The 25,481-nt window shown below is 39.3% G+C and overlaps 1 protein-coding gene across 1 annotated transcript in view; it reads left to right on the forward strand.

Annotated features, from left to right (window-relative positions):
* Nucleotides 1-25,481, forward strand: part of LOC126194667 (beta-galactosidase-1-like protein 2) — a 161,389-nt gene that overhangs the window by 44,515 nt on the left and 91,393 nt on the right. The window contains exons 2-3 of the mRNA XM_049932868.1: nucleotides 5,475-5,676; nucleotides 14,907-15,092. Coding sequence (XP_049788825.1) covers nucleotides 5,475-5,676; nucleotides 14,907-15,092 — 388 coding nt within the window. The remainder of the gene's footprint in view (nucleotides 1-5,474; nucleotides 5,677-14,906; nucleotides 15,093-25,481) is intronic.

Here is a 25,481-nt window from a genome sequence, read left to right on the forward strand (position 1 = left end):
TTTTAAATTCCTAAAGTTGTGGTATTCTTTTTGAATCACCCTGTATTATGAAAATTATAGTTTACAGTTTATAATATTTGTGAATGCTCCTCCCAGTAACATGCCCTGTAAATTTGTACTTTATGCTGATGGCACAACATTCATTAGCTCTGGGAAAGACATAAACAAACTGAAACTGGAAAACAAGGAGTACCTTAACCTGTCTAATTCATGGTTCAAAGCTAATGAGCTACGCGTCAACTATGAAAGGACAGTGAACATCCATTTCAATTTATCAAGCAGTGAAACTGAGTGCTCAACTGTTAAGCTACTTGGTAATACCTTGATTCCAAATCAACATGGGGGAAACACACAGACCACATATGCATAAAACTCTTAGGTGTTACCTTTTTATTGACTAAACTACAGGTGTTTAACAACATCTCTGTTACGTAACTCCTACTATGCTTTCTTTCACTGTCGTCCGCAATATGGAATCCTTTGATGGGGCAAAAAGATTTTCATCTGGAAAAGAAAAGGCTATCAGGTCTATTTCTGGAGTTACAAACTGTAAAACCTCCTGTAGACCACATTTTAAAAACTTAAAAAGTGTTGTCAGTCACTTAATTTTCATATACTGTTGCCTTCTAAAGATTAAAGAAAACTTAAACAACTACAGGGAAGCTGTATACCAACATAAAACAAGGAAAATGAAACAGACTCATATGCCCACAACCAGATTAAAGAAAACACAGTCTAATTATGAAAAACTGGGCACAAAATTACTTAATATTTTACCATTACATGTGCATCATGTCCCATGTAATGACTTTAAAACAAAACTTAAAAATGATTGAAAGAAAAGGCTTTTACAACATTTCAGAACTTCAAAACTTTGATAAATATGACCCGAGATACTAAATTATTTCTAACTGAAAAGTATTTTGTATTTTCCTTAGTATGCCATTAGCTTACTTATACACTCCTGGAAATGGAAAAAAGAACACATTGACACCGGTGTGTCAGACCCACCATACTTGCTCCGGACACTGCGAGAGGGCTGTACAAGCAATGATCACACGCACGGCACAGCGGACACACCAGGAACCGCGGTGTTGGCCGTCGAATGGCGCTAGCTGCACAGCATTTGTGCACCGCCGCCGTCAGTGTCAGCCAGTTTGCCGTGGCATACGGAGCTCCATCGCAGTCTTTAACACTGGTAGCATGCCGCGACAGCGTGGACGTGAACCGTATGTGCAGTTGACGGACTTTGAGCGAGGGCGTATAGTGGGCATGCGGGAGGCCTGGTGGACGTACCGCCGAATTGCTCAACACGTGAGGCGTGAGGTCTCCACAGTACATCGATGTTGTCGCCAGTGGTCGGCGGAAGGTGCACGTGCCCGTCGACCTGGGACCGGACCGCAGCAACGCACGGATGCACGCCAAGACCGTAGGATCCTACGCAGTGCCGTAGGGGACCGCACCGCCACTTCCCAGCAAATTAGGGACACTGTTGCTCCTGGGGTATCGGCGAGGACCATTCGCAACCGTCTCCATGAAGCTGGGCTACGGTCCCGCACACCGTTCGGCCGTCTTCCGCTCACGCCCCAACATCGTGCAGCCCGCCTCCAGTGGTGTCGTGACAGGCGTGAATGGAGGGACGAATGGAGACGTGTCGTCTTCAGCGATGAGAGTCGCTTCTGCCTTGGTGCCAATGATGGTCGTATGCGTGTTTGGCGCCGTGCAGGTGAGCGCCACAATCAGGACTGCATACGACCGAGGCACACAGGGCCAACACCCGGCATCATGGTGTGGGGAGCGATCTCCTACACTGGCCGTACACCACTGGTGATCGTCGAGGGGACACTGAATAGTGCACGGTGCATCCAAACCGTCATCGAACCCATCGTTCTACCATTCCTAGACCGGCAAGGGAACTTGCTGTTCCAACAGGACAATGCACGTCCGCATGTATCCCGTGCCACCCAACGTGCTCTAGAAGGTGTAAGTCAACTACCCTGGCCAGCAAGATCTCCAGATCTGTCCCCCATTGAGCATGTTTGGGACTGGATGAAGCGTCGTCTCACGTGGTCTGCACGTCCAGCACGAACGCTGGTCCAACTGAGGCGCCAGGTGGAAATGGCATGGCAAGCCGTTCCACAGGACTACATCCAGCATCTCTACGATCGTCTCCATGGGAGAATAGCAGCCTGCATTGCTGCGAAAGGTGGATATACACTGTACTAGTGCCGACATTGTGCATGCTCTGTTGCCTGTGTCTATGTGCCTGTGGTTCTGTCAGTGTGATCATGTGATGTATCTGACCCCAGGAATGTGTCAATAAAGTTTCCCCTTCCTGGGACAATGAATTCACGGTGTTCTTATTTCAATTTCCAGGAGTGTACTTCCATGTATTATTTTCTACATACTGTAAAATTAAGAAATTATTCTCTAGTGTATATTTTATGCTCCTTGTATGATTATTAGTGTGTATACTGTAACAGTGCCAACAAAATGTAATTATACAACATATGTAAACTTCCTATGATGACACTGATGGCATAAAAATTCTCAATGATGGATAAAAATAAATAAATAAGTAATTAAATAAACAGAAACCTGTTTTTCAAAACAAGAAAATGTTATATATCTTCCTCTCCCTTCTTTACTTGAGTAACAGAATCTTCAGCTTCTACATATTTGTTACATAAATTATCTACCTCATCACTTTCCTTATTCATACTAGTCACATATAGATTTTCAACATTTTTTTCTCTTATCAAGTTTCTCATTTCCCTCAAAATTTGTTCCAGCACAAAATTATTCCCCTAAAAATGTAGTACCAACACCCTGATTCAAATACGAACCAACCTCCTCCACCTTGTAGCCCCCATTTCTTCTGGTCTTATCAGTTAAAAGTTATTTCTGTGATTGACATGTTGGAAAGAGCCAAAGTTCAAAACCAATGAAAACTGAGATGTGTAACATTAAAAAAATCACTCCACGCATAAATCTCTGCTATGAAATAAATTACAGGCGTGTGTCTCTCATCCCGGGATGTGATTGATGTATTCATCTTCTTAACTCTCCCCAGCCTATCCATCTCGTCCCCAAGAAAGGAACTTGTCATTAAATTTACAATGCGTGGGTGGATACAGAATAGCTATATTTTACTTATTGTGTGTATACACTACAGTAGAAAAATAGTTGATCAATTTTGTAGGTGATGTGAGGATATACAGTGGGCAAAATTTAATACATGGAGATTACACTTCAGGCAGCAGCAAAAATGGTGCTAACCTGGCTGAACATTGAGCCAAACTAAGTTTGGGAGGCAGATATGACTACATCATTCCATGTTCATGTGCCTCTGCACCAGAGTACATCAATTACAGTGGTTGGTAGATGGTGACATGTGAGTTTCCCAGCAACATGTGGCCAAATGTTTTCAGTGAGCAACAGATCAGGAGAACATGCATGGCAGGAAAACAGGCAAACACCATCAGTATGGGAGTAGGTCAGGACAGCATGGGTCTTGTGTTATCCCATTGAAAGATAACATTACGGAGGCCATGAAATACAGCACAACCACTGGCCTTAACATGATGTTCAAATTACTGGCTTCACAAACCAGAGCTGATAACTGTTGTTTATTGAGTGCATCCCGTATCACCATGATAGGTGCTGTGTCCATATGATGATGAAGATGATTGCAGTTTGGCAACACCCATTCTCTTCAGTGCCTGCGCGTATAGATGTGTCATTTGTGATGCTGAATGCGCAACAGACAACTCATCTGAAAAGATGACATGATGATACTCTTTTGTCCAGTGTTGACATTGATTGCACCAATGTTATTATCATTATGATTCCTACTATTATAGTATTCAATCTCAGCTCAGTACTTTTGAAATCCTGAATTTAACAATTTGACATTAGGAACAAATCATACTGTTCCTTCAAAAACAAGAACAAAAATAAGAATAGATTTGATTACTACAGAGATTAGTTTACACACACAAGAAATATTACTCTGAACTTACACAAAGAGTGTATCAGTTTCAATGAAATTTGGCTGAGTAACATTTGGGACCTAAAGTCTAATATTTTATGTAATACATTTAATTAAATTACACACATCACACTTCCCATGTGTTGCTTTGGTTCTTGCACAGAAATGCCAGGTAGCAGTGGTCTTAGTTGCTGCAAAATTGCCATTTACCCTTCGGATTAACTTTTTCACTTCATTATCCGAAAACAGTAAGTGTCTTACAAAACACACTGTCATCCAATTTGAATCACTGAAACACTTTGATTTGACTGACAGTTTTAATTCTTTCCTGGGAGCATTTTTGTAGAATCTCAGTGAAGATAATTTTTTTTGCTGTCCTATTACAAATGTGATCAGCTGACTCCATTTATTTTTAATAATTTTATTTTTGCGATTTAGACCAAAAATTTTGGTGGTGCATATATCACCATGGTACCTTTGGAACGTATTAAAACTGGTGGTAAATGGATTTCCCACTTCCCTTTTGTATGCTGTTATGTGTTGCCAGTATACATAAAAAAGAACAGTGTTTTCTGTTTTTCTTTCATGTTTCCTTTTACTTTATTTAAAAATATTTGTTACTGATATTGAAGTTTACTTACCACAATGTGAAAATAGGCCTCGAAACTTTATCACACAATAAAGGTATGAGCTGATAAAGGTCACAATAATGTATATTGCAGAAGTGAAGCAATGTTTTCAAATAACAGTAATAATCCCACAACAAATAGAAACTGATTGTTGTAGCAGCTTTCACACACCTGTTGCAGAGTACTACCATAAGATGTCAGGCATAGACAGAGTTGGTAAAATGTATCCTCAAAGCTTTTGACACCCCTACGTTGGTGGTAAGTATGCTTCCCAGTGACCACAAATGACAGATTAATTTTGTGGTAAGTATATTTCCCAAGTCTCTTCCAGAGACTACATTGGTGGTAACTATACTTCCTAATAACCATTAAAACACCATTGTTTGATGGGATATATACTTACCACAATCTAGAAGGCTATATTTCACAGCAAACAGAAATTACAGCTAATGCAGCAGACTGCCACTAGATGCCAGGAGTGTACAGAAGTGGTAACACATACCCACTTAAATGCTGTAAAGAGTCTCATTTAGTGGGAAGTATACCCCCCCAAGACCTGTGAAAGGGGTAAGCAAATAAAAACCTAAAGATAAAACATTAATAACAAATATCTGTGATGTGATTATGGCACTCCCAAGAATTATGTGGCTTGTTGAGTTTCAGTAGAACACTGAGGTGGTTGGCAGGTTAGAAATAATCAAATTCCATCTCAGAAAATTCATAATGATATTTTTTAACAGAATGTAAAAATTAATAACAGAAATTTTCAGATGTGAGTATTGTAGCAGTAACAAGTACCCTTTATTTGATATTTTATTGATTTACTAACTGAGCAATATTTACACTTCCATCAGATGAAGAGCTGCAGCCAGTTCTCCAGTACTACCAAGGCTCATCAATAGATTCTGGGCTTGTGGCAGATGCTGATGGTTTCCACCTGAACAACGAGAACCTCACTATATTCAGTGGTGCACTACACTATTTCCGAGTGCATCCTTCTTACTGGGAAGACAGAATAGCCAAAATTAGTGCTATGGGTCTGGTTGCTGTTGAGACGTAAGTTTATTTTTATGTGGTTTCTATGTCTAACTTGAGTATGTCAGGAGAATACTGGTTTTCATCTTTTGAGTAGAATGTGTTATTTTGTGTATCAGGGTCCACCACTTAAATTATTATGGAAGATAGTTGTAACACTGGCTTCTTCATAAGGTGCCTACTAGGTACAATAGAAAAAAATAAAAGCCCAAAAATAAAGGAAACCTGTTGTGGACCAATACTAAACAAGAAAAAGTGGAACAAACACACAAATAATATTCAGTTTTGGTACAGTAGATGTGACATAATTATAGACAGATTCAGTCTGGTGGAACATGAAATATGTTCACCTTGGTTCTGTACTTGGTATACTCTACAAAAAAGAAAGAAGATTAGGGCTTATTATCTCACCTAGAGCAAGATGGTAGTAAATGGACAATTCAGTTGTTTTTGATGTACATATATGATTGTCTTGAGACTTCAAATGATTGCAACAAAGAAATGTGTAATGTTCAGTGCTGACATAACCACATTAATCTGATGCTGAAACTACATCAAGCAGACAAAATAGCTAAACTACTAATTATTTGTAGTAAACTGTGTAGCTGTACTTCTACCAAAAAACTCATATTGTGAAAGTTAAAGTCAGCAATAATTAGCAGTAGATATCAGAATTGAAATTAATGGGCATAAACTAAATAATTCATTCACTCACTCATTCAGTGTGTTACATAGGTCCAAACAAGAAGTGATATGGAATGAGTCAAGATAAACATTAATATAAGGCAAAGACATCATAGAAAGTTAATGTATACTGCACTAATAGTAAACTATCAGTATACTGCTTAGTGATATTCATGCTAACATCACTTAAATTTACTGAAGTAAATTAGTGAGAAAGCTTCTATTTTAAGAAAAGTAGCTGCTTCCTCATGTTTAATATATAGCTGCTGTTGGTCTGGTGTTTGTTGCTTAAAAATCCCCAATATTGGTGGTCTATTATGGAAGCTCAAATTTAGTGCAGACTTCAATGTGAGATGCTTATAATAGTTTCCACAATGAAACTTTGTCTTGAAACCTGACAGAAAATCCAGAGTCTGGCCATATTGAAGTATGCTAGTGGCAGGACACAATCAATGCCTTCTCTGCATGATAGCAATGGAAATACTGTCGATGACAGTGATACTATAAGAGCGTTACTGAACATAGCCTTCTAAAATTCCTTCACTAAAGAAGATTAAGTAAATATTCCAGAATTGAAATCGAGAACAGCTACCAACATGAGTAACTTAGAAGGGGATACCCTTGGAATAGTGAAGCAACTTAAATAAATTAAAGCAAGTCTTCCAGTCCAGACTATATACTAATTAGGTTCCTTTCAGAGTATGCTGATGCAATAGGTTCATACTCGACAATTATATGCAAACACTCACTCAGTGACAATCTGTATCCAAAGACTGTAAAGTTGCACTGGTCGCATCAATATTCAAGAAAGGTAATAGGAGCAATCCACTAAATTACACGCCCATATCTTAAAATTGATATGTAGCAGGATTTTGAAACATGTATTGAGTTCAAACATTGTGAATTACCTCAAACAGAATGATCTGTTGACATACCATTAACACCAATTTAGAAAACATCATTCTTGTGAAACAAAATTAGCTCTTTATTCACATGAATTGTTGAGCACTATTGACAATGATTTTCAAATTGATTCTGTATTTGTAGATTTCCAGAAGGTTTTTGACAATGTGCCTCACAAGCAGCTTGTAATCAAATTGTGTGATTATAGAATATCATCTCAGTTATGTGACTGGGTTCTTGATTTCCTGTTAGGAGGTCATAGTTTGTAGTAACTGAAGTAAACATTGAGTAAAACAGAAATGATTTATGGCATTTGCCATCTTACGTTGTTGGCACATGATGCTGTCAGTTATTGTCTAGTAAAGTCATCAGAAGATCAAAACAAAATGTTCATCATAATAAAATAAGGCAAATCAAAGCTCACACAGAAAGATAAAGGTATTTGTTTTATGTGCCCACTGTTCGAGAATGGAATAATAGAGAATTATTGCGAATGTGGTTCAATGAACTCTCTGGAAGGTACTTAAGTGTGATTTGCAGAGTATCCATGTAGATGTAGGTGAATGTATTAACTAATCAAAGCAGTTTTTTGCAATGTCTCAAAAAATTTTTGTATTTTTGTATGACCTAGGTTTGTGGTTGTAAGCCCATTTTCCAGTACACAGCTGGTCCCGAAAGTGGCAAACAAGCAAAGATAAACACAATAGGTATTTGTGTGATTATCTGTTTACGAATGAAGGAACCAAGGTTTCCCTCCTATTTAGAAGTTGTAACATTATGTCAAAGACATGAATAATTGAAGCAAGTCTACTCATTCAACATAAATGTGGTGATAAATACCCCTGTTTTTCGTTTTTTTTTTTAATTTCTAATATTTCTTTGTGTCTTTTCCTTCTATGTGCAGGACTTCTTGATACATTGTATATTAGTGGTTCTGATTTAAGTAACGTTCAGCTAAGGATGAATCTGGATTCTTTAATCACCTGCTTCTATGGTGTTCTCTGAGCATGGTAGAGAGTGACCACCCACTCTGTCCTGTATAGCAGGGCTTACACTCTTGGCAGATGGACATGTAAACCCCACTTTTCATAACGGCAGGTTTTTTATTTTTTGAACTGAGGAAAGAGCTAACAGATATCTGTGGGACATACAAACCCACAAAAAAAAAAACACTCTGCCTTTAAAGTGTTGCTTCTCCTGTTAGAAAGGTAAAATGCCCCATTTCCTTTTTGACCTACCTATGTTGTTTCCCATGAGATCTGAATTCTCAAACTAATTTCTGCTTGCAGTGGAGTAGTTTCATGTTTTGTGTGGTATGCATGGTAAAAGTGTCAGGGTCATTTCATAACCATCTTCGAATATTGTCATGTTTTCCTCTTATGTCTCTCATGACAAATTTCCATCTTGAGTTCCATTTTGTATTGTCCTGAACAGCTTGTCTAAAATTTGGAGAAATAAATAATCTGCATACAGACTGAGATATATTTTCTGTAGATATAGTTTAGGAGTATGATCATCATGATTCTTTGTCTTTGTCACTGCTTGTTTTTACTTTACCACTTTTTCTGGAAATAACCAAGAAGAAATATTTCTTTGGCTTTATTCTTTCCAATATTCCAGATTCTAAGGTCAAGGTTCTGTTGATCTTCAGGAGATACATTATTTTAGCAGTTCCAGCACTAGCATTCTGATATTTGAAAAACAAATTTCCTGTTCATTTGACATACATTAATGAAACATTATAAATAAAATTCATGGTTTGTATTAGTAGATAACACAATGTTGTTGTTATTGTGGTCTTCAGTCCAAAAACTGGTTTGATACAGCTCTCCATGCTACTGTATCCTGTGCAAGCTGCTTCATCTCCCAGTACGTACTGCAGCTTACAACCTTCCTAATCTGCTTAGTGTATTCATCTCTTGGTGTCCCTCTACGATTTTTATCCTCCACGCTGCCATCCAATACTAAATTGATGATCCCTTGATGCCTCAGAACATGTCTTACCAACAATCCCTTCTTCTAGTCAAGTTGTGCCACAAACTCTTCTTCTCCCCAGTTCTATTCAATACCTCCTCATTAGTTATGTGATCTACCCATCTAATCTTCAGCATTCTTCTGTAGCACCACATTTCAAAAGCTTCTATTCTCTTCTTATCCAAACTATTTATCGTCCATGTTTCACTTCCATACATTGCTACACTCCATACAAATACTTTCAGAAATGACTTCCTGACACTTAAATCTGTACTCGATGTTAACAAATTTCTCTTCTTCAGAAATGCTTTCCTTGCCATTGCCAGTCTACATTTTATATCCTCTCTACTTTGAACATCATCAGTTATTTTGCTACCCAAATAACAAAACTACTTTACTACTTTCAGTGTCTCAGTTCCTAACCTACTTGCCTCAGCATCGCCCAAGTTAGCTTGACTACATTGCATTATCCTCATTTTGCTTTTGTTGATGTTCATCTTATATCCTCCTTTCAAGACTCTGTCCATTCTGTTCAACTGCTCTTCCAAGTCATTTGCTGTCTCTGACAGAATTACAATGTCATCGGCAAACCTTAAAGTTTTTATTTCTTCTCCATGGATTTTAATACCTACTCCAAATTTTTCTTTTGTTTCCCTTACTGCTTGCTCAGTATACAGATTGAATAACATCAGGGAGGGGCTACAACCCTGTCTCACTCCTTTACCAACCACTGCTCTCCTTTCATGCCCCTCGACTCTTATAACTGCCATCTGGTTTCTGTACAAATTGTAAATAGCCTTTCGCTCCCTGTATTTTACCCCTGACACCTTAAGAATTTGAAAGAGAGTATTGCAGTCAATATTGTCAAAAGCTTTCTCTAAGTCTACAAATGGCAGAAACGTAGGTTTCTCTTTTCTTACTCTAACTTCTAAGATAAGCTGTAGGGTCAGTATTGCCTCACGTGCTCCAACATTTCTATGGAATCCAAACTGATCTTCCCCGAGGTCGGCTTCTACCAGTTTTTCCATTCGTCTGTAAAGAATTCGGGTTAGTATTTTGCAGCCGTGACTTATTAAACTGATAGTTCGGTAATTTTCACATCTGTCAACACCTGCTTTCTTTGGGATTGGAATTGTTATATTCTTCTTGAAGTTTGAGGGTATTTCGCCTGTCTCATACATTTTGCTCACCAGATGGCAGAGTTTTGTCAGGACTGGCTCTCACAAGGCTGTCAGTAGTTCTAATGGAATGTTGCCTACTCCAAGGGCCTAGTTTCAACTTAGGCCTTTCAGTGCTCTGTCAAACTCTTCACGCAGTATCCTATCTCCCATTTCATCTTTCTCTACATCCGCCTCCATTTCCATAATATTGCCCTCATGTACATCGCCCTTGTATAGACCTCCTTCCACCTTTCTGCTTTCCCTTCTTTGCTTAGAACTGGGTTTCCATCTGAGCTCTTGATATTCATACAAGTGGTTCTCTTTTCTCCAAAGATCTCTTTAATTTTTCTGTAGGCAGTATCTATCTTACCCCTAGTGAGATAAGTCTCTACATCCTTACATTTGTCCTCTAGCCATCCCTGCTTAGCCATTTCGCACTTCCTGTTGATCTCATTTTTGAGACATTTGTATTCCTTTTTGCCTGCCTCATTTACTGAATTTTTATATTTTCTCCTTTCATCAATTAAATTCAATATTTCTTCTGTTACCCAAGGATTTCTACTAGCCCTTGTCTTTTTACCTACTTGATCCTCTGCTGCCTTCACTACTTCATCCCTCAAAGCTACCCGTTCTTCTTCTACTGTGTTTCTTTCCCCCATTCTTGTCAATTGTTCCCTTATGCTCTCCCTGAAACTTTGTACAACCTCTGGTTTAGTCAGTTTATCCAGGTCCCATCTCCTTAAATTCCCACCTTTTTGCAGTTTCTTCAGTTTTAATCTACAGTTCATAACCAATAGGTTGTGGTGAGAGTCCACATCTGCCCCTGGAAATGTCTTACCATTTAAAACCAGGTTCCTAAATCTCTGTCGTACCGTTATATAATCTATCTGAAACCTGTCAGTATCTCTAGGCTTCTTCCATGTATACAACCTTCTTTTATGATTCTTGAACTAAATTTTAGCTATGATTAAGTTATGCTCTGTGCAAAATTCTACCAGGTGGCTTCCTCTTTCATTTCTTACTTCCAATCCATATTCACCTACTACATTTCCTTCTCTCCCTTTTCCTACTATCGAATTCCAGTCACCCACAACTATTAAGTTTTCTTCTCCCTTCACTATCTGAATAATTTCTTTCATCCAATCATACATTTCTTCAATTTCTTCGTCATCTGCGGAGCTAGTTGGCATATAAACTTGTACTACTGTATTTGGCATGGGCTTTGTGTCTATCTTGGCCACAATAAGGCATTCACTATGCTGTTTGTAGTTGCTTACCCGCACTCCTATTTTTTTTATTCATTATTAAACCTACTCCTGCATTACCCCTATTTGATTTAGTATTTATAACCATGTATTCACCTGACCAAATGTCTTGTTCCTCCTGCCACCGAACTTCCCTAATTCCCACTATATCTAACTTTAACCTATCCATTTCCCTTTTCAAATTTTCTAACCTACCTGCACGATCAAGGGATCTGACATTCCACGCTCCGATTCGTAGAACGCCAGTTTTCTTTCTCCTGAGATCGACGTCCCCTTGTGTAGTCCCCAGCCGGAGATCCGAATGGGGGACTATTTCACCTCTGGAATATTTTACGCAAGAGGACGCCATCATCATTTAACCATACAGTAAAGCTGCATGCCCTCAGGAAAAATTATGGCTGTAGTTTCCCCTTGCTTTCAACCATTCACAGTACCAGCACAGCGAGGCCGTTTTGACTGATGTTACAAGGCCAGATCAGTCAATCATCCAGACTGTTTCCCCTGCAACTACTGAAAAGGCTGCTGCCCTTCTTCAGGAACCACACGTTTGTCTGGCCTCTCAACAGATAACCCTCTGTTGTAGTTGCACCTACAGTATGGCTATCTGTATCGCTGAGGCACGCAAGCCTCCCTACCAACGGCAAGGTCTATGGTTCATGGTGATAACTCAACATGGAGGCAAATGATGGAACAAATTTTACTGAATTAATGAACTATGACTATATTTCATGCATAATGATACACATCTTGCTTCTAATGATTTTAGCACACTGTTACCCATACTTTGTCACCAGCTGAACTAATATATGACTTTCCAGAGCTCCATTTCATCTTTTTTCACTCTTGTTGGCATCTCTCTAAAAAAAATTGTTTTGATACCTTATTTCCACATCTTTACTTTGCCTTTAAATATTTGTGAAGACCATAAGAATAGATACTTAATAGGGAGTTATTTTGCATGAAGGAAAGTGATATTTTTAAGCATGCCAGATGGTAAAACTGCGCATAACATACCATCTGTTCATTTATAGCCTTTTCCAATATCCATATACTATAGCAGATACATTAGATTTAATTATTAGAGAGAAGTAGATATTGACAGTTATTTTTGTTTTTTTTTTAAATTATATTCTGATTCTTTCTGCATTACTTACTGTATGGCACATCTGTGGTGTGACATATTGTACAACATAAAAATCAAAGATTTTGTTTTATAAAGAGAGAGTAATTCATTCAGTTAGTTTGCAGGCTCCTTTAGGTGAATATTTGGCTGTGACACATGCATGACCTTTAGTTTTAATGTAAGCAAATTGAATGAAAGATATTAATATTTACAAAGGTTTCATCATTCACATGCCACATTCTGCACATTATTTTTGTTGTTGTTTGCTAGAATCTCACAGTTCTAGTTGTATTGTTAGGATTACATTACATTACCTTTTTATTGGTTCTTTTGATCAGTTGTTGTACAAGGTATACAATATGATATTGGACTAGTCATTGTGATTTACAATACATGTTTTTTAATCATACAAGAATAGTTACATTGATTTAGGCTTAAGATTATCAAAACTGAAGGTTCAGCTTCCATACATTATATTTAACCTTGGCAATAAATTTTTATGTTTTGAGATATTCATCTATATTGTAATAACATTTTTGCAATAAATATTTATGGACAGCAGTTTTAAATTTTGAAGTGTCTTCTATTGTTTTAACGTTTGTAGGTAGCTTATTGTATAGTCTGTGTCCTGTTTGTAGTGGTCCATTCTGTTTTAGTGTTGTGTGTGCATGTTGAACATGTATGTCCTGCTTTCTCCTTGTGTTATACAGGTGGATACTCTGGTTAGTTGACATAAGATTGTTGCTATTTTCTAAGATTTTCTTTACAAATATGATTATTTGTAAAGTGTACAGACATGGTAGTGCAAGGATATGTAGTTTCTTGAATAATGGCTGGCATGAGCTTCTTGATGCTGCATTTTCTATGGCTCTTACAATTCTCTTTTGGCATTTAAAACAACTTTTGCTAGCAGATGCGTTTCCCCAAAACATTATGCTGCATCGCAGTAAGGATTCTGCCTGGGTGAAGTATACATCTTTTAGTGTCTCTTTCGATGTTCAGTCAGAAAGAATTTTGATAGTATAGCAAATGGTATTTAATTTATTTGTAATATATTTTGTATGTTGAACCCATCTTAGATCTTCTTGGATCCATATCCCAAGAAATTTTGTAGAGCTTACATTTTCGAGGGTTCTAGTAAACAACTCTATGTTTGGTGCTAGTGGACATTTATTTTGCACTGTGTGTATATGCATTGTAACTGTTTTTTCTGTGTGTATTACTAAGTTGTTTCCAGAAAACCAGTCTGTAATGTGAGTGGTACAATTTTTAATATCATCTAGTAATTCTTCTTTGGTCCTCCCTTTTATTATCACACCTGTGTCATCTGCAAATTTTATGTAATTATGGCATGGGCTAGTCGGTTCCATGTCATTTACAAAGAGTAGAAACAGAACTGGTCCTAGAATGGAGCCTTGTGGTACAACATACTTGATGCTCTGCTTTTCTAAGCAATAGGACTTTATTTTGTTACCTCCTTGGACAGTAAGCTCAACTAATTGCCTCTCTGTTTTGGAGATATGATTGAGAAAAGACAAGAGGTTTATGTTGGTAGATTGCTTTGAGAAATGTAAATAACTATCAACGAGCTGCAGCTCACAAGTAAGCTTATGTGGGTAAGAGCCACAAACTTAAATACATGGAGGTGCATAATTATTTGCTGGCAGAATATTTTCCCATGTTATTTATTCAGGAAATAATTTATCTCTTGTACAATAACTCATGTAAAAAACTGTTAAACACATATGATTTCTGAGAGTGGAATAGCTGATAAAAGTGTCCAGCAGGGTTTGAAATTCAATTGACAGTATTTTATTGCCTGATCTGGTGGTTTCCTCAAAGCACTGAAACTGATGGTCCTACATGTATTTACTGTCTGGATTTCAGTCAGCCTCATCCTGGTTGGACAATGAAAAATAGACCACTTGCTAAGCTCATAACAAATTTTGCAGTTTCTTGTTAAAACTGACACAGATTTTTTAAAAATTTCAGATATTCATATATACAGTTTATGGAAACACTTTTAAATTGTATGTGCTTGCATTTTAACCTTTCTGTTATTCACTTTATTTTTGCTATAAACATAGGTCAGATTTTCTCATTGTGAGATTTAGATTATCTAATTATCTGTATGCTTTTCAGATATGTACCCTGGAACTTACATGAGCCTGAAGAAGGTGTTTACGACTTTGGAGATGGAGACAGAGAATTCTCTCCATTTTTGGATCTGGATTTATTTATTCAAAAAGTTTATGAAGCTAATCTTCTTTTGCTGATACGGCCTGGACCATACATTTGTGCAGAATGGGAATTTGGTGGATTGCCAAGGTACAGATATTATAAAGTAGAGGGCAAAATAGGATTTTATGCATTTCATCTGCAGGTACCATGACTTAACATTCAATATGCCACTAAACCATTTCAAATGACGTGACCAAATGGATCACTTGAATATAAAACGAATTAATTATTTATGAAAAATCCAGGATGCAACATATTTATGTACATGAAGACAGATCACTACTCACCAACTAACCTGGCAAATCAGTTTATATTCAATTTAAAATTTTTGTTTCTTCTTCAGAAGTGCTTTTCTTGCTAATGCCAATTTGCATTTTATATCTTCTCTGCTTTGGTCAACACCAGTTATTTTGCTACTGTTAATGTCTCATTTTCTAGTATAATTCTGTCAGCATCAACTGCTTTAATTCTGTTACATAGGGTTGCCTCATTTTATTTTTGTTGATGTTCAACTTATAATTGCTTTCCAAGAAACTATATATTCTTTTCAACTGCTCTTTCAATTCATCTGCTGTCTCTTCCTGAATTACACCTTCATCAGAAAACCAAAAAACATTTATTTCTTCTTGCTGGATTTTAACTCCCTTTCCAGACCTTTCCTTGGTTTTCTGTACTGCTTACTCATTGTACAGACTGAATAATATTGGGGAGATACTGCTGCTCTCTCTCACTCCATTCTTGACTACTGCTTCTCTTTCATGTCCTTTGACTCTCAGAATTGGAGTCTGTATGAGTAGCAGCTAGATTGAAGTTTTTGTTCCATGTATTTAATCTCTGCCATTTTCAGAATTTCAAATTGTTTATTCTAGTCCACATTTTTAAAAGTTTTTTCTGCACCAACAAATGCTATAAATAGATATATATCTTTCTTCACTCTATCACCTTCTTGGTTATCTCTGTTAGCCACTAATTGGAAAAATTACACCCAGTGTTATTATAGCAATTTATAATAGAGTTGTAGCTTCATATTTTAGTCTTTTTCTTTCCACTCTGATCTGTACAGCATACTAATTGCATTCCATCCTTCAAGACAGAGGGTTAATTGTTTCACTCTCATCATTATCTCAACTATATCTCATCACAATGAACATTCTTCATTTCACATACCTTTGTAATCTCAGAAAACATTAACTCTGCAATCTCCTCCCCTCCAGCAGCTGTATGAAATTCTGGCCACCCCTGAGCTGTGCTACATCACAGAAATGTGGATCAGAGTCTTTGCTGCAGGTGGGGTCAGTGCAATTTTGCATGCACCAGTCAGCAGTGTAACGCTTCGTATGCAGACTCCCTGATCTGATATGTGGTGGTTCAGCTGGCTCCCAATCCTGAGGACCTCACTACAGTGTTGAAACTCCATAATCCCTCATTCGAAGAGATTTTCTGCATTTCCCATTCATTTAAAATTGCCCAGGCAGCTAACGAGCGTCTCATGGCATGGCCGCAAGTGGAGGTGATCGATGCGCCTCTGTGGGTTCCACATTCGCGATGTAGACCTGGCCTGGCCAACAAAGGCCAGTGCCATTGGGACTCCTCTGTGTCTGATGTCTCTATGGCATCAGAGCCTCTGGTCACCCCTCGCCGTCAGTCACGCGGCCAACTTCCACACAGTGCTTTACCGCACACTCGTGAGCTGATTGCCCCTACTGCTGGAAAATTGCACACTGTATGAGAAGGAGGGCCACATCTGATCTGTTTGTCATAGTCACTCAACTCACTCCCATCCTGCCCCTACTGGGCCTCAGGACACAGGATGTGCTCTGCAGTCGGTCATCCCGCTGGAGGACCCATCAGCACGGAAGCTATTCCTCACGCTCCGCCTTTTTACTGAAGATGTCAGTTTTCAGGTTGACACTGGGGCCACCGTCTCCCTGATTAATATTGTGACACGTATTCACCTGGGCTCCCCTGCATTGTCACCTTCTTCTTGGCATTTGGTCACCTATGGTGACAGTTCCAATCCCCTTCATGAGCAGTTCGTCCTCTGGGTGACATACAAACATATTCCCCTGCTCCTTACCCTATTTTCTGTCAACCATCTGTTGGCTTAAAATATTTTTGGCCTGGATGTGTTTCAAGTGTTTGATTTCTCCATTTATGATGAAGTTAACGTCATTTCCACAGCTGTTCCTTTTCAGGACTTATATGATCTGTGCTCGACTTTTGCATCATTGTTTGCAATGGATATCGTGTGTGCCTCACATTTTCAGGTACACATATTTCGGCCGGATGTGCAGCCTCACTTTTTCTAGGCCAGACACATTCCAGTGGCCTTAAGGCCAGTAGTCAAGCAGGAACTTGATTGGCTCTAGGCTGCTGGCATCCTAGAGCCTGTGACGTACAGTGCTTGGGCGACACCATTGGTGCCCATACAGAAACCCAATGGATCCCTTCAGCTGTGTGGGACTTCGGCACTACTGTCAATGCTCAGTCCTTAGTAGACACTTACCCCATTCCCTGGGAGGAAGACCTTCCTGCCAAGCTTCAGGGAGTGAGTACTTTTCTAAGATTGACCTGGCTGAGGCATATCACCAGTTACCCTTGGATGCCGATTCCCAGAACATAATGGTTATCAACACACCTTTAGGATTATACAAGTACAAGCACCTTATATTTGGTGTCTCTTCAGCGCCAGCAATTTTCCAGCAGTTACTGGAGCAGCTTACGCAGTCTATCCCAGCCTGCGTGAATTATCTGCATAACATCTTGGTCACCGGGTGTTCCCACCAGGAACATTTGCACAACCTCAGTGCCTTATATCAAGTTATGAAATCTGCAGGTTTACACTGTTGACTGGACAAGTGTTGTTTTTCTCAACCAGAAGTGGAATACTTAGGCCACTGGCTTATCAAAGATGCCATTCGCCCTTCGGATTGTAATGTCACAGCCATTGAGGCCCTTCCTCATCTCAAGGGCTAATCTGAACCCCAGGTGTTTTTGGGGAAAGTTACTTATTACTGGAAGTTCTTACCCCAAGCTGCCTCTGTTGCTCAACCCCTCAATTACTTGCTTCACAAAGGGGTGACTTTTGATTGGACTACTGCCTGTGACCAGGCTTTTTTCCGTTTAAAGACGATGCAGAAGTCTGCCCCTTGCCTTACTCCCTTCCCTCCAGACTGCTCCTTGGTTGTGGCAGCTGATGCATCGGCATATGTCATTGGGGCAGTCCTCACACATTGGAATACTAATGGCTCAGAACAGCCCATCGCTTATGCATCTAAGACGTTAACCCCTCCACAACAGAACTACTCCCAGATTGAAAAGGAGGCCCTGGCAATAGTGATCATCATCCAAAAATTTCACATCTATCTCTTTGGGGCAAAGTTCACCCTCCTGATGGACCATAAACCCTTAGTTACCCTTTTTGGACCCCACTCTCACCTTCCAGGGAGGACGGCTCAACGTCTCCAGCACTGGGCGTTATTTTTACGGAATTACACTTACACCATCAGGTATAAACCACCCACCCGCCATGCTAATGCGGACACTTTGTCACGTCTACCAGCACTCCCCGATCCTGCATTTGACCAACAGGAGGTCCTCTGCTTTCACATTGATTCCACCTGCCGGGATGTGCTAGACGGTCTGCCTCTTATGGCTGCTTACATTGACACGGTTACATGCCGAGACCCTATCTTGTGGCAGGTTCTCTGCTACGTGGTCCACAGTTGGCGCTCCTATATTACTCCTTGGATGCGGACCCACTTCAGCCTTTGCCACCACCTGTCCACAGAATCTATCTCCGTGGTCGATGATGTCCTTCTGTTGGCCATGGAGTCAGATACCCATTGGGTGGTCATCCCTCTGGATTTTCGGCATCACGTGCTCAGTTTGTTACACCGTGAGCAATGGGGTATGTCTCGCATGAAAGTTTTGGCTCGCTGGCACATGTATTGGCCCGGCACTGGTGGCGATGTTGACTGCCTGGTCCGCGGGTGCACTGTGTGTGTGTGCCTGGTGAGTCATGACCCCTCAGTCATTTGCAACCTGGCTTGTGCCTCGCCAGCCCTGGGATCACATCCATTTCAATTTTGCGGGCCCGTTTTTGGGGTCCATATGGTTACTTATCGTTGGTGCCTACTCCAAATACCCATATGTTGTCTGCATGGCATCCACCACCACAGAGGCCACACTCATGGCCCTGGCCCAGGTACTCACCATTGAGGGCCTGCCTCACATATTGGTCTCTGATAATGGCCCCCAATTCACAGTCACAGCATCCTCCTTCCATGAATTCTGTCAGGCCAACAGTATCAAACATATCCATAGCCTGCATTTCCACCCTTCCTCCAATGGCACAGCAGAGAGACTTGTCTGCACATTTAAACAACATTTGACAAAGGCGGTCGTAACATCTCCAACCATATCTGCCCTCACCCTGTTCTTGAGCACATATCGCACCACACCAATTGAGGGACGTAGCCCGGTGGAGCTCCTCCGTGGGCAACAGCTGCAAACCCTGCTCCATTTGCTGATGCCGTCACCCTCCCACCCCCACTCCCGGCCCTCTCAGTGTTATGCCCCCAGCGCAGCTGTGTGGACCCACGTGTACTGGAGTAAAGCGGGTTGGATGCCTGCAATGGGCAGTGTGTGACGTCAGTGCAGATGTTGAAAGGGTTGGAATGCTGCCATCATAACCAACTCCACCTGCATACTCACTTGGGACTTCCGCCACCACCTCCACCTACAATCCCTCCTTCGGGTATAGACATAGTACTCGAGTTGCCTCCACTGCCCCCTCGTTGCTGCCTCCCTGCAAACCTGCCACTGGCCCTCCCTGCCCCCAGGTGGATTGGTGGCTCCCTCTGACACTCTGGCCTCGTGGTCGGTTGTCATGTACATCTCAGACATCCCTTTCTCCCTGACAATGGCAGTTGACAAGCTTGGGGTCTTCTCCCATCTGCCACCCACTGCGGCACTGTCCAGGGTGTTTTTGCCCCTATTCAAAAGTTTCCGAGGGGAGCGATCTGGTACCGAACATCACAGGTTTTGAATCCGTGGCAGATGGCATGGAACTCGATGACCACTAGAGGTTTCTGCAGCAGTCACACTGTACACCATGGCTGCACACACTCCTGGCCCCGAGTCTAACATGAGGGCACCACTGTGGAGCACGTGGTCCCAGTGGCCAATAGCAGCATACCCTGTCATGTATTTAGGCAGCTGCCTCTCACTCAGTGAGGCAGTCTGGAATTCGCATTGAGTCAGTTGATATCTTGCTTAAAGACATCGTGTTTACATTGCCTGTGCTTACTTCCCATTTATGAGTGGACATTGTTTTGATTTTGTGAGGTTATCTCTTGTGACCCCATTGCTTAATACTTTGTTGTTGATCTTGGTGTCTTGTTCAGTTGTCTGTCATTGTGCTTGTCCTCCCATTCCCGTTCATCCATCTTGTTTGTTTGTGGGCCACTCCCATTCAGTCCTGCCATGTTTTCGTTAGCGGCATTCCTGTCGTGGTTACAATGTATAGTACTGCTGTTGCACCCATCCACAAAACAAAAACATTGAAAATTTCTTCTCTGTTCCTTCTATTGGCCTCTGGAATAAGCTACTCTGCATTCTGTGCACTATTATATGCCATTGCTACTTTTTAGAAAAAGCTGAAGGATGACCTTCTGTCATTGTCATAACATTTCCTCTCCATCCAACAGTAAATCAAATGCTCTAACCTTCTCCAATTTACGCTTCTCATTCTTTTTTCTTTTTTTTTTCAAACAGCCACCTCATTTTCCCCCCTTTCTTCATCCCATTCATCTTTCTCCATCTCCTCCATCCTTTCTCCCAGGTCCATTGTCGTTAGCCCGTACAGATTAAAACTACATCAAAGTAACTTGCATTTATTGCTGTACTCACAAACAGATGTAAACTGTACATATTCTTCTTATCTTTCTGCACCATAGCAATATTTAAGCAAGAAATATGGGTTAAAAAGAATTTAGTTTACCCCAGGCCAACGTTGAATGACAAACTGGACATGGCTCCTGTGTTCTGTGAACAGATTAATTCCTTTTGCAAATGAATTTAATTGTGTTGAAATTGATACTCAGCTAATGACACCACTTGTATGTGCACTGTTCAGTTATTATGTGTGAAAACATGTAAACAACACTTTTTTGGGTAGGTTTCTCTGTACTTTAAACTCGTGTGAATCAGCTTTGCACAATGGTAGATAAATGGATAAAGTCAAAACAAATTTCTTTATCTGTTGTTGAGATACCATGTTTAAAGCAGAGTGACTTGTACAAGTCAGTTGAAACTTTGCACAAAGGAAAATAAATGGATAAAATAAAAACAAAACATTTTTTATCCAACAATCTTTATCCACTGTCAAGATATAATAGTTTAAATTTGAGCTAAATGTGGCACGTAAAATTCATTCTTGTGATAATTGAATGCGTAGAAATGGTTTAAACTGAATCAGATACACAAAAATTTTTTCTTCCAATAAAATTGAAAACTCGCTTTAAAAACTAGTTTTATTTGGATTCTATGTGGAACATATTTTTTGTAGGTTTTATGTGTGCCGGATTTTAAGTACATAACACACATTTTCCTATAGGTTTTGCAGTGTTCCACTTCTATACTTTAAACTTGCACAACTCAGTTCAAGCTTTGCATGACATAGATATATGGATAAAGTCAAAACCAAATTTTTCTATCAGATAATCTTGATACGTTGTGGAGACATAGTGGTTTAAAGTTGAGTTAAATGTAGCACCTAAAATCCATACTTAGGTGAATTAAATGTGCAGAAATGGCTTAAAGTGAATCACATAAGTAAAAGAAATTCAGTCTTATATTGAAATTCAAAACTTACTTTCAAAATTCTAGCTTCATTCAGATTTTGCATGCAAAAAGCAAATTTATGTGAGTTTTTTTATGTGTGATATTTCTGTGTTTCAGACCTGTGTGACTCATTTCAAATTTTATAAAAAGGTAGAAAATTCATGTAATTAATGGTCATCCTGTTGTTTTGTGAAAGACTTATTCATTGCCACACATAAGCAACATCGTTCAAAAGACAATAAAAAAAAAACCTGTACCAGATCAGGCATCACCCTAGTCAACAAAGATATACACTGGCTGGCATACTATGGTGGTCTAATGTCAAAATTATACTAGAGTAAAAGTTGGGAACTAGAATGAAAATTGTTCCTATCATTCACAAAAAAGGGTGAATATGTCCTGGGCACAGTTAAGAGTGTAAAAGAAGGGAACTAGCATTTCTACTTATCTGGTAACTTCAAAGACATTTAAATCAAAATATATCGACTTATCTGCACTTTTTTATGGGCTAACATTACCTACACAGGCCAGTCAGCTGTCTCAGCTGCAGGGTGATGTCATACATGCATCTTGCAATTTACAGGCTAAAGTCTCTGGCCCTGTACCTAAAATACAGAAGATTTCCCAACCATAGCAAATAAAATATAATATCATACAGCTGAAGAGCATACATATAACAGCTAAAAAAGTTTTTCTTAGGGGATAAAATTTGTGGGGGTGGTTTTGTTCCTGAAGGGATGCTACAACAGTTTTTTATTATTTTCTGGATGGGGGTGAGGGGTCCATTTTTTCCCCAAGGGGACCATTTCTCCCACAACCCAGTCCCTGTTACTTGTATGGTGGGGAGTGAAGGAACAATAGGCACAAATATATGAGCTTCTAGAGAGGGGGATCCATCTACAAGAGGGGAGTATCTGAGAGTGGGATTTATCTATAACAGGAAGTATCCCGGAGTGAAGATGCATGCATCCTAAACCTTAATGACAGATTGTGCATATTACACAATATGACAAAGCCATGTTGGATGACATGATGACACGTGTCATGTTGTCCGCCCCTGGTAGCTGAGTGGTCAGTGCGACAGACTGTGAATCCTAAGGGCCCGGGTTTGATTCCTGGCTGGGCCGAAGATTTTCTCTGCTCAGGGACTGGGTGTTGTGTTGTCCTATTCATCATCATTTCATCCCCATTGACATGCAAGTCGCCAAAGTGGCATTAAATCGAAAGACTTGCACCAGGCGAACGGTCTATCCAACGGGAGGCCTTCATCACACGACATGTGTCATGTTATACAGCATGACATAATGTGTCATATTACTTGTCTTGACATGACAGGTTATATTACATGACATGGGTACTAATACTAACAAGTAAAAAAGTGTGAATATGTCGAGCTGTTTTCATTTAAATGTGTTACCAATGACAAGTGGCACTAAAGCAGAGTTACTAAACACAGTTTTATGAAATTCCTCCACCAGGAAAGATGAAGTAAATATTCTAGAACTTGCCATCTGAGTAACTTAGAAGTATATATCATCAGTGTTGTAAAGGAGCTTTAATGTGTCAATGAAGACAAGTCTTTCAGTGCAGATAGTATACAAGTCACACTCATTTCAGAGAGAGAAACTTTAAAATAATCCACCAGAATGTACAGGGCTTGAGCAAGAAATATGAACAATTAGACGTGTTTGTAAATGAAACTATGCCTGATGTGCTTGGTATTAGTGAACACTGGCTATCTGATGCCAAATTAGAACTTTTTAAACCTCTAAACATGGTACTAGCTAATAAGTTTTGCAGATCTACTATCAGAGGTGGGGGTGTATCAATGTATGTTAAGAGCACATTTGATTTTAATTCTGTAAATGTAAGTAAATATTCATTAGAAGGGACAATTGAATTATGTGCAGCATGTATAAAGATACCAAATAATGAAATTTATATTATATGTTTATATAGACCACCAGGTGGAAACTTCGAAATTTTCTTAACAATGTTTTGTGACATGATAGAGAATGTTTTTATATCACACCTGAACAAGTTAGTAATTATAGGAGATTTCAACATACATGTATTAGCAGATAAGTTACACACTAGACTATTCAAGAATACTCTGCTTGAATATAATGTAAGATACCTGATAAACACTGCAACCAGGGAGACTGAGACATGCCAGTCTGCAATAGATAACATAATCACTGGTATTCATCTTTACGATCTTACATCTTCTGTTATTATAAGTGCTTTGTCAGACCACCATGCAGTAGAACTAAGTGTGCACATAAAAAAGGTTCCTACACACAGTTGCTATAGATATATTAGGGTGAATACAGACCAAAATATAACTCAGTTGAATAATATGCTAAGGAATGTGGATTGGAATAGTGTTCTAACGACACTTCATAGTTATGGCAAATTCTCAAGTGAACTATTCTACATTCTTAACCAAGCCTGCCCATTGATGAAAAAGAGAATTCAGTCACATGCTGTAACCTGAAACTGGATATCAAGTTCAGTCACTGAGGCTAGAGAAAAACTAAGATGGTATGAGTATGCTATGTTAAATGACTTGAGCAATAAAAAATTAAAAGAAGAATTAAAAAAGTATCAGAAATACTATGTAGACCTCCTAATTTCAGAAAAACAGAAACATTTTGAAAGTGTCATTCAGAACTCAAATAATATCTCCAAAACATCATGGTCACTAGTAAATAGAGAAATAGGTAAATCTGGGAACCATACAACTAAAAATCACTTGCTGATAAACAGCACAATAGAAACTGATCAGAATAAGATAGCAGATCTATTTAACAATTACTTTGCTTCTGTTGGCTCCAGCATAAACAATCAGCTTAAAAATCATAAATACAAATTCAGAGGAACACCAGTGTCAGGAAGTATATTTTTGATGCCAACAAGTAAAGAAGAAATAATTAAAATAGTGAGTAGCTTAAAGAATTCCCATGCAGCAGGATATTATGGTCTTAGTCTGGACACTCTTAAGAAATGTATACATAAAATTGCATCAGCTTTATCAACAGTTATCAATTCTCATATGGAAGATGGTCTATTTCCAGATGAGTTGAAAATTGCCCGAGTTGTGGCTATTTTCAAAAAAAGGAAACAGGAATTTAGTAGAAAACTTTCGACCCATTTCTGTTCTTCCAATAATATCCAAAATCTTTGAGAAAGTAATATACATAAGAATCTGGAACTTCCTGGTATGCAAAAAAGTGATTTCTAAGGGGTAGTATGGGTTTGTCAAGGGGTCATCCACCATTACAGCAGCAACAAACTTAATCGAAGGTGTCACTCAAGCAATAGATAATAAAGAACATGTATGTGGCATCTTTCTAGACTTACAAAAAGCATTTGACTGTGTTGATACGACCATATTGCTGGACAAACTGTGGAACTATGGCATTCGAGGCACAGCCCATAATCTGATGAGGTCCTACTTGACAAATAGGAAGCAGTTTGTGTCTGTTAGCACTACAGAGGGAACATACAAATCAAACACCACTGACATAAATTTTGGTATCCCACAGGGGTCAATATTAGGACCACTTCTTTTTATTATCTATGTAAATGATATTCAGTCCATAACAAACCATGCACCAGCTGTCTTAT

The sequence above is a fragment of the Schistocerca nitens genome, chromosome 7, assembly GCF_023898315.1.
Source record: "Schistocerca nitens isolate TAMUIC-IGC-003100 chromosome 7, iqSchNite1.1, whole genome shotgun sequence".
Lineage (NCBI taxonomy): Eukaryota > Metazoa > Arthropoda > Insecta > Orthoptera > Acrididae > Schistocerca > Schistocerca nitens.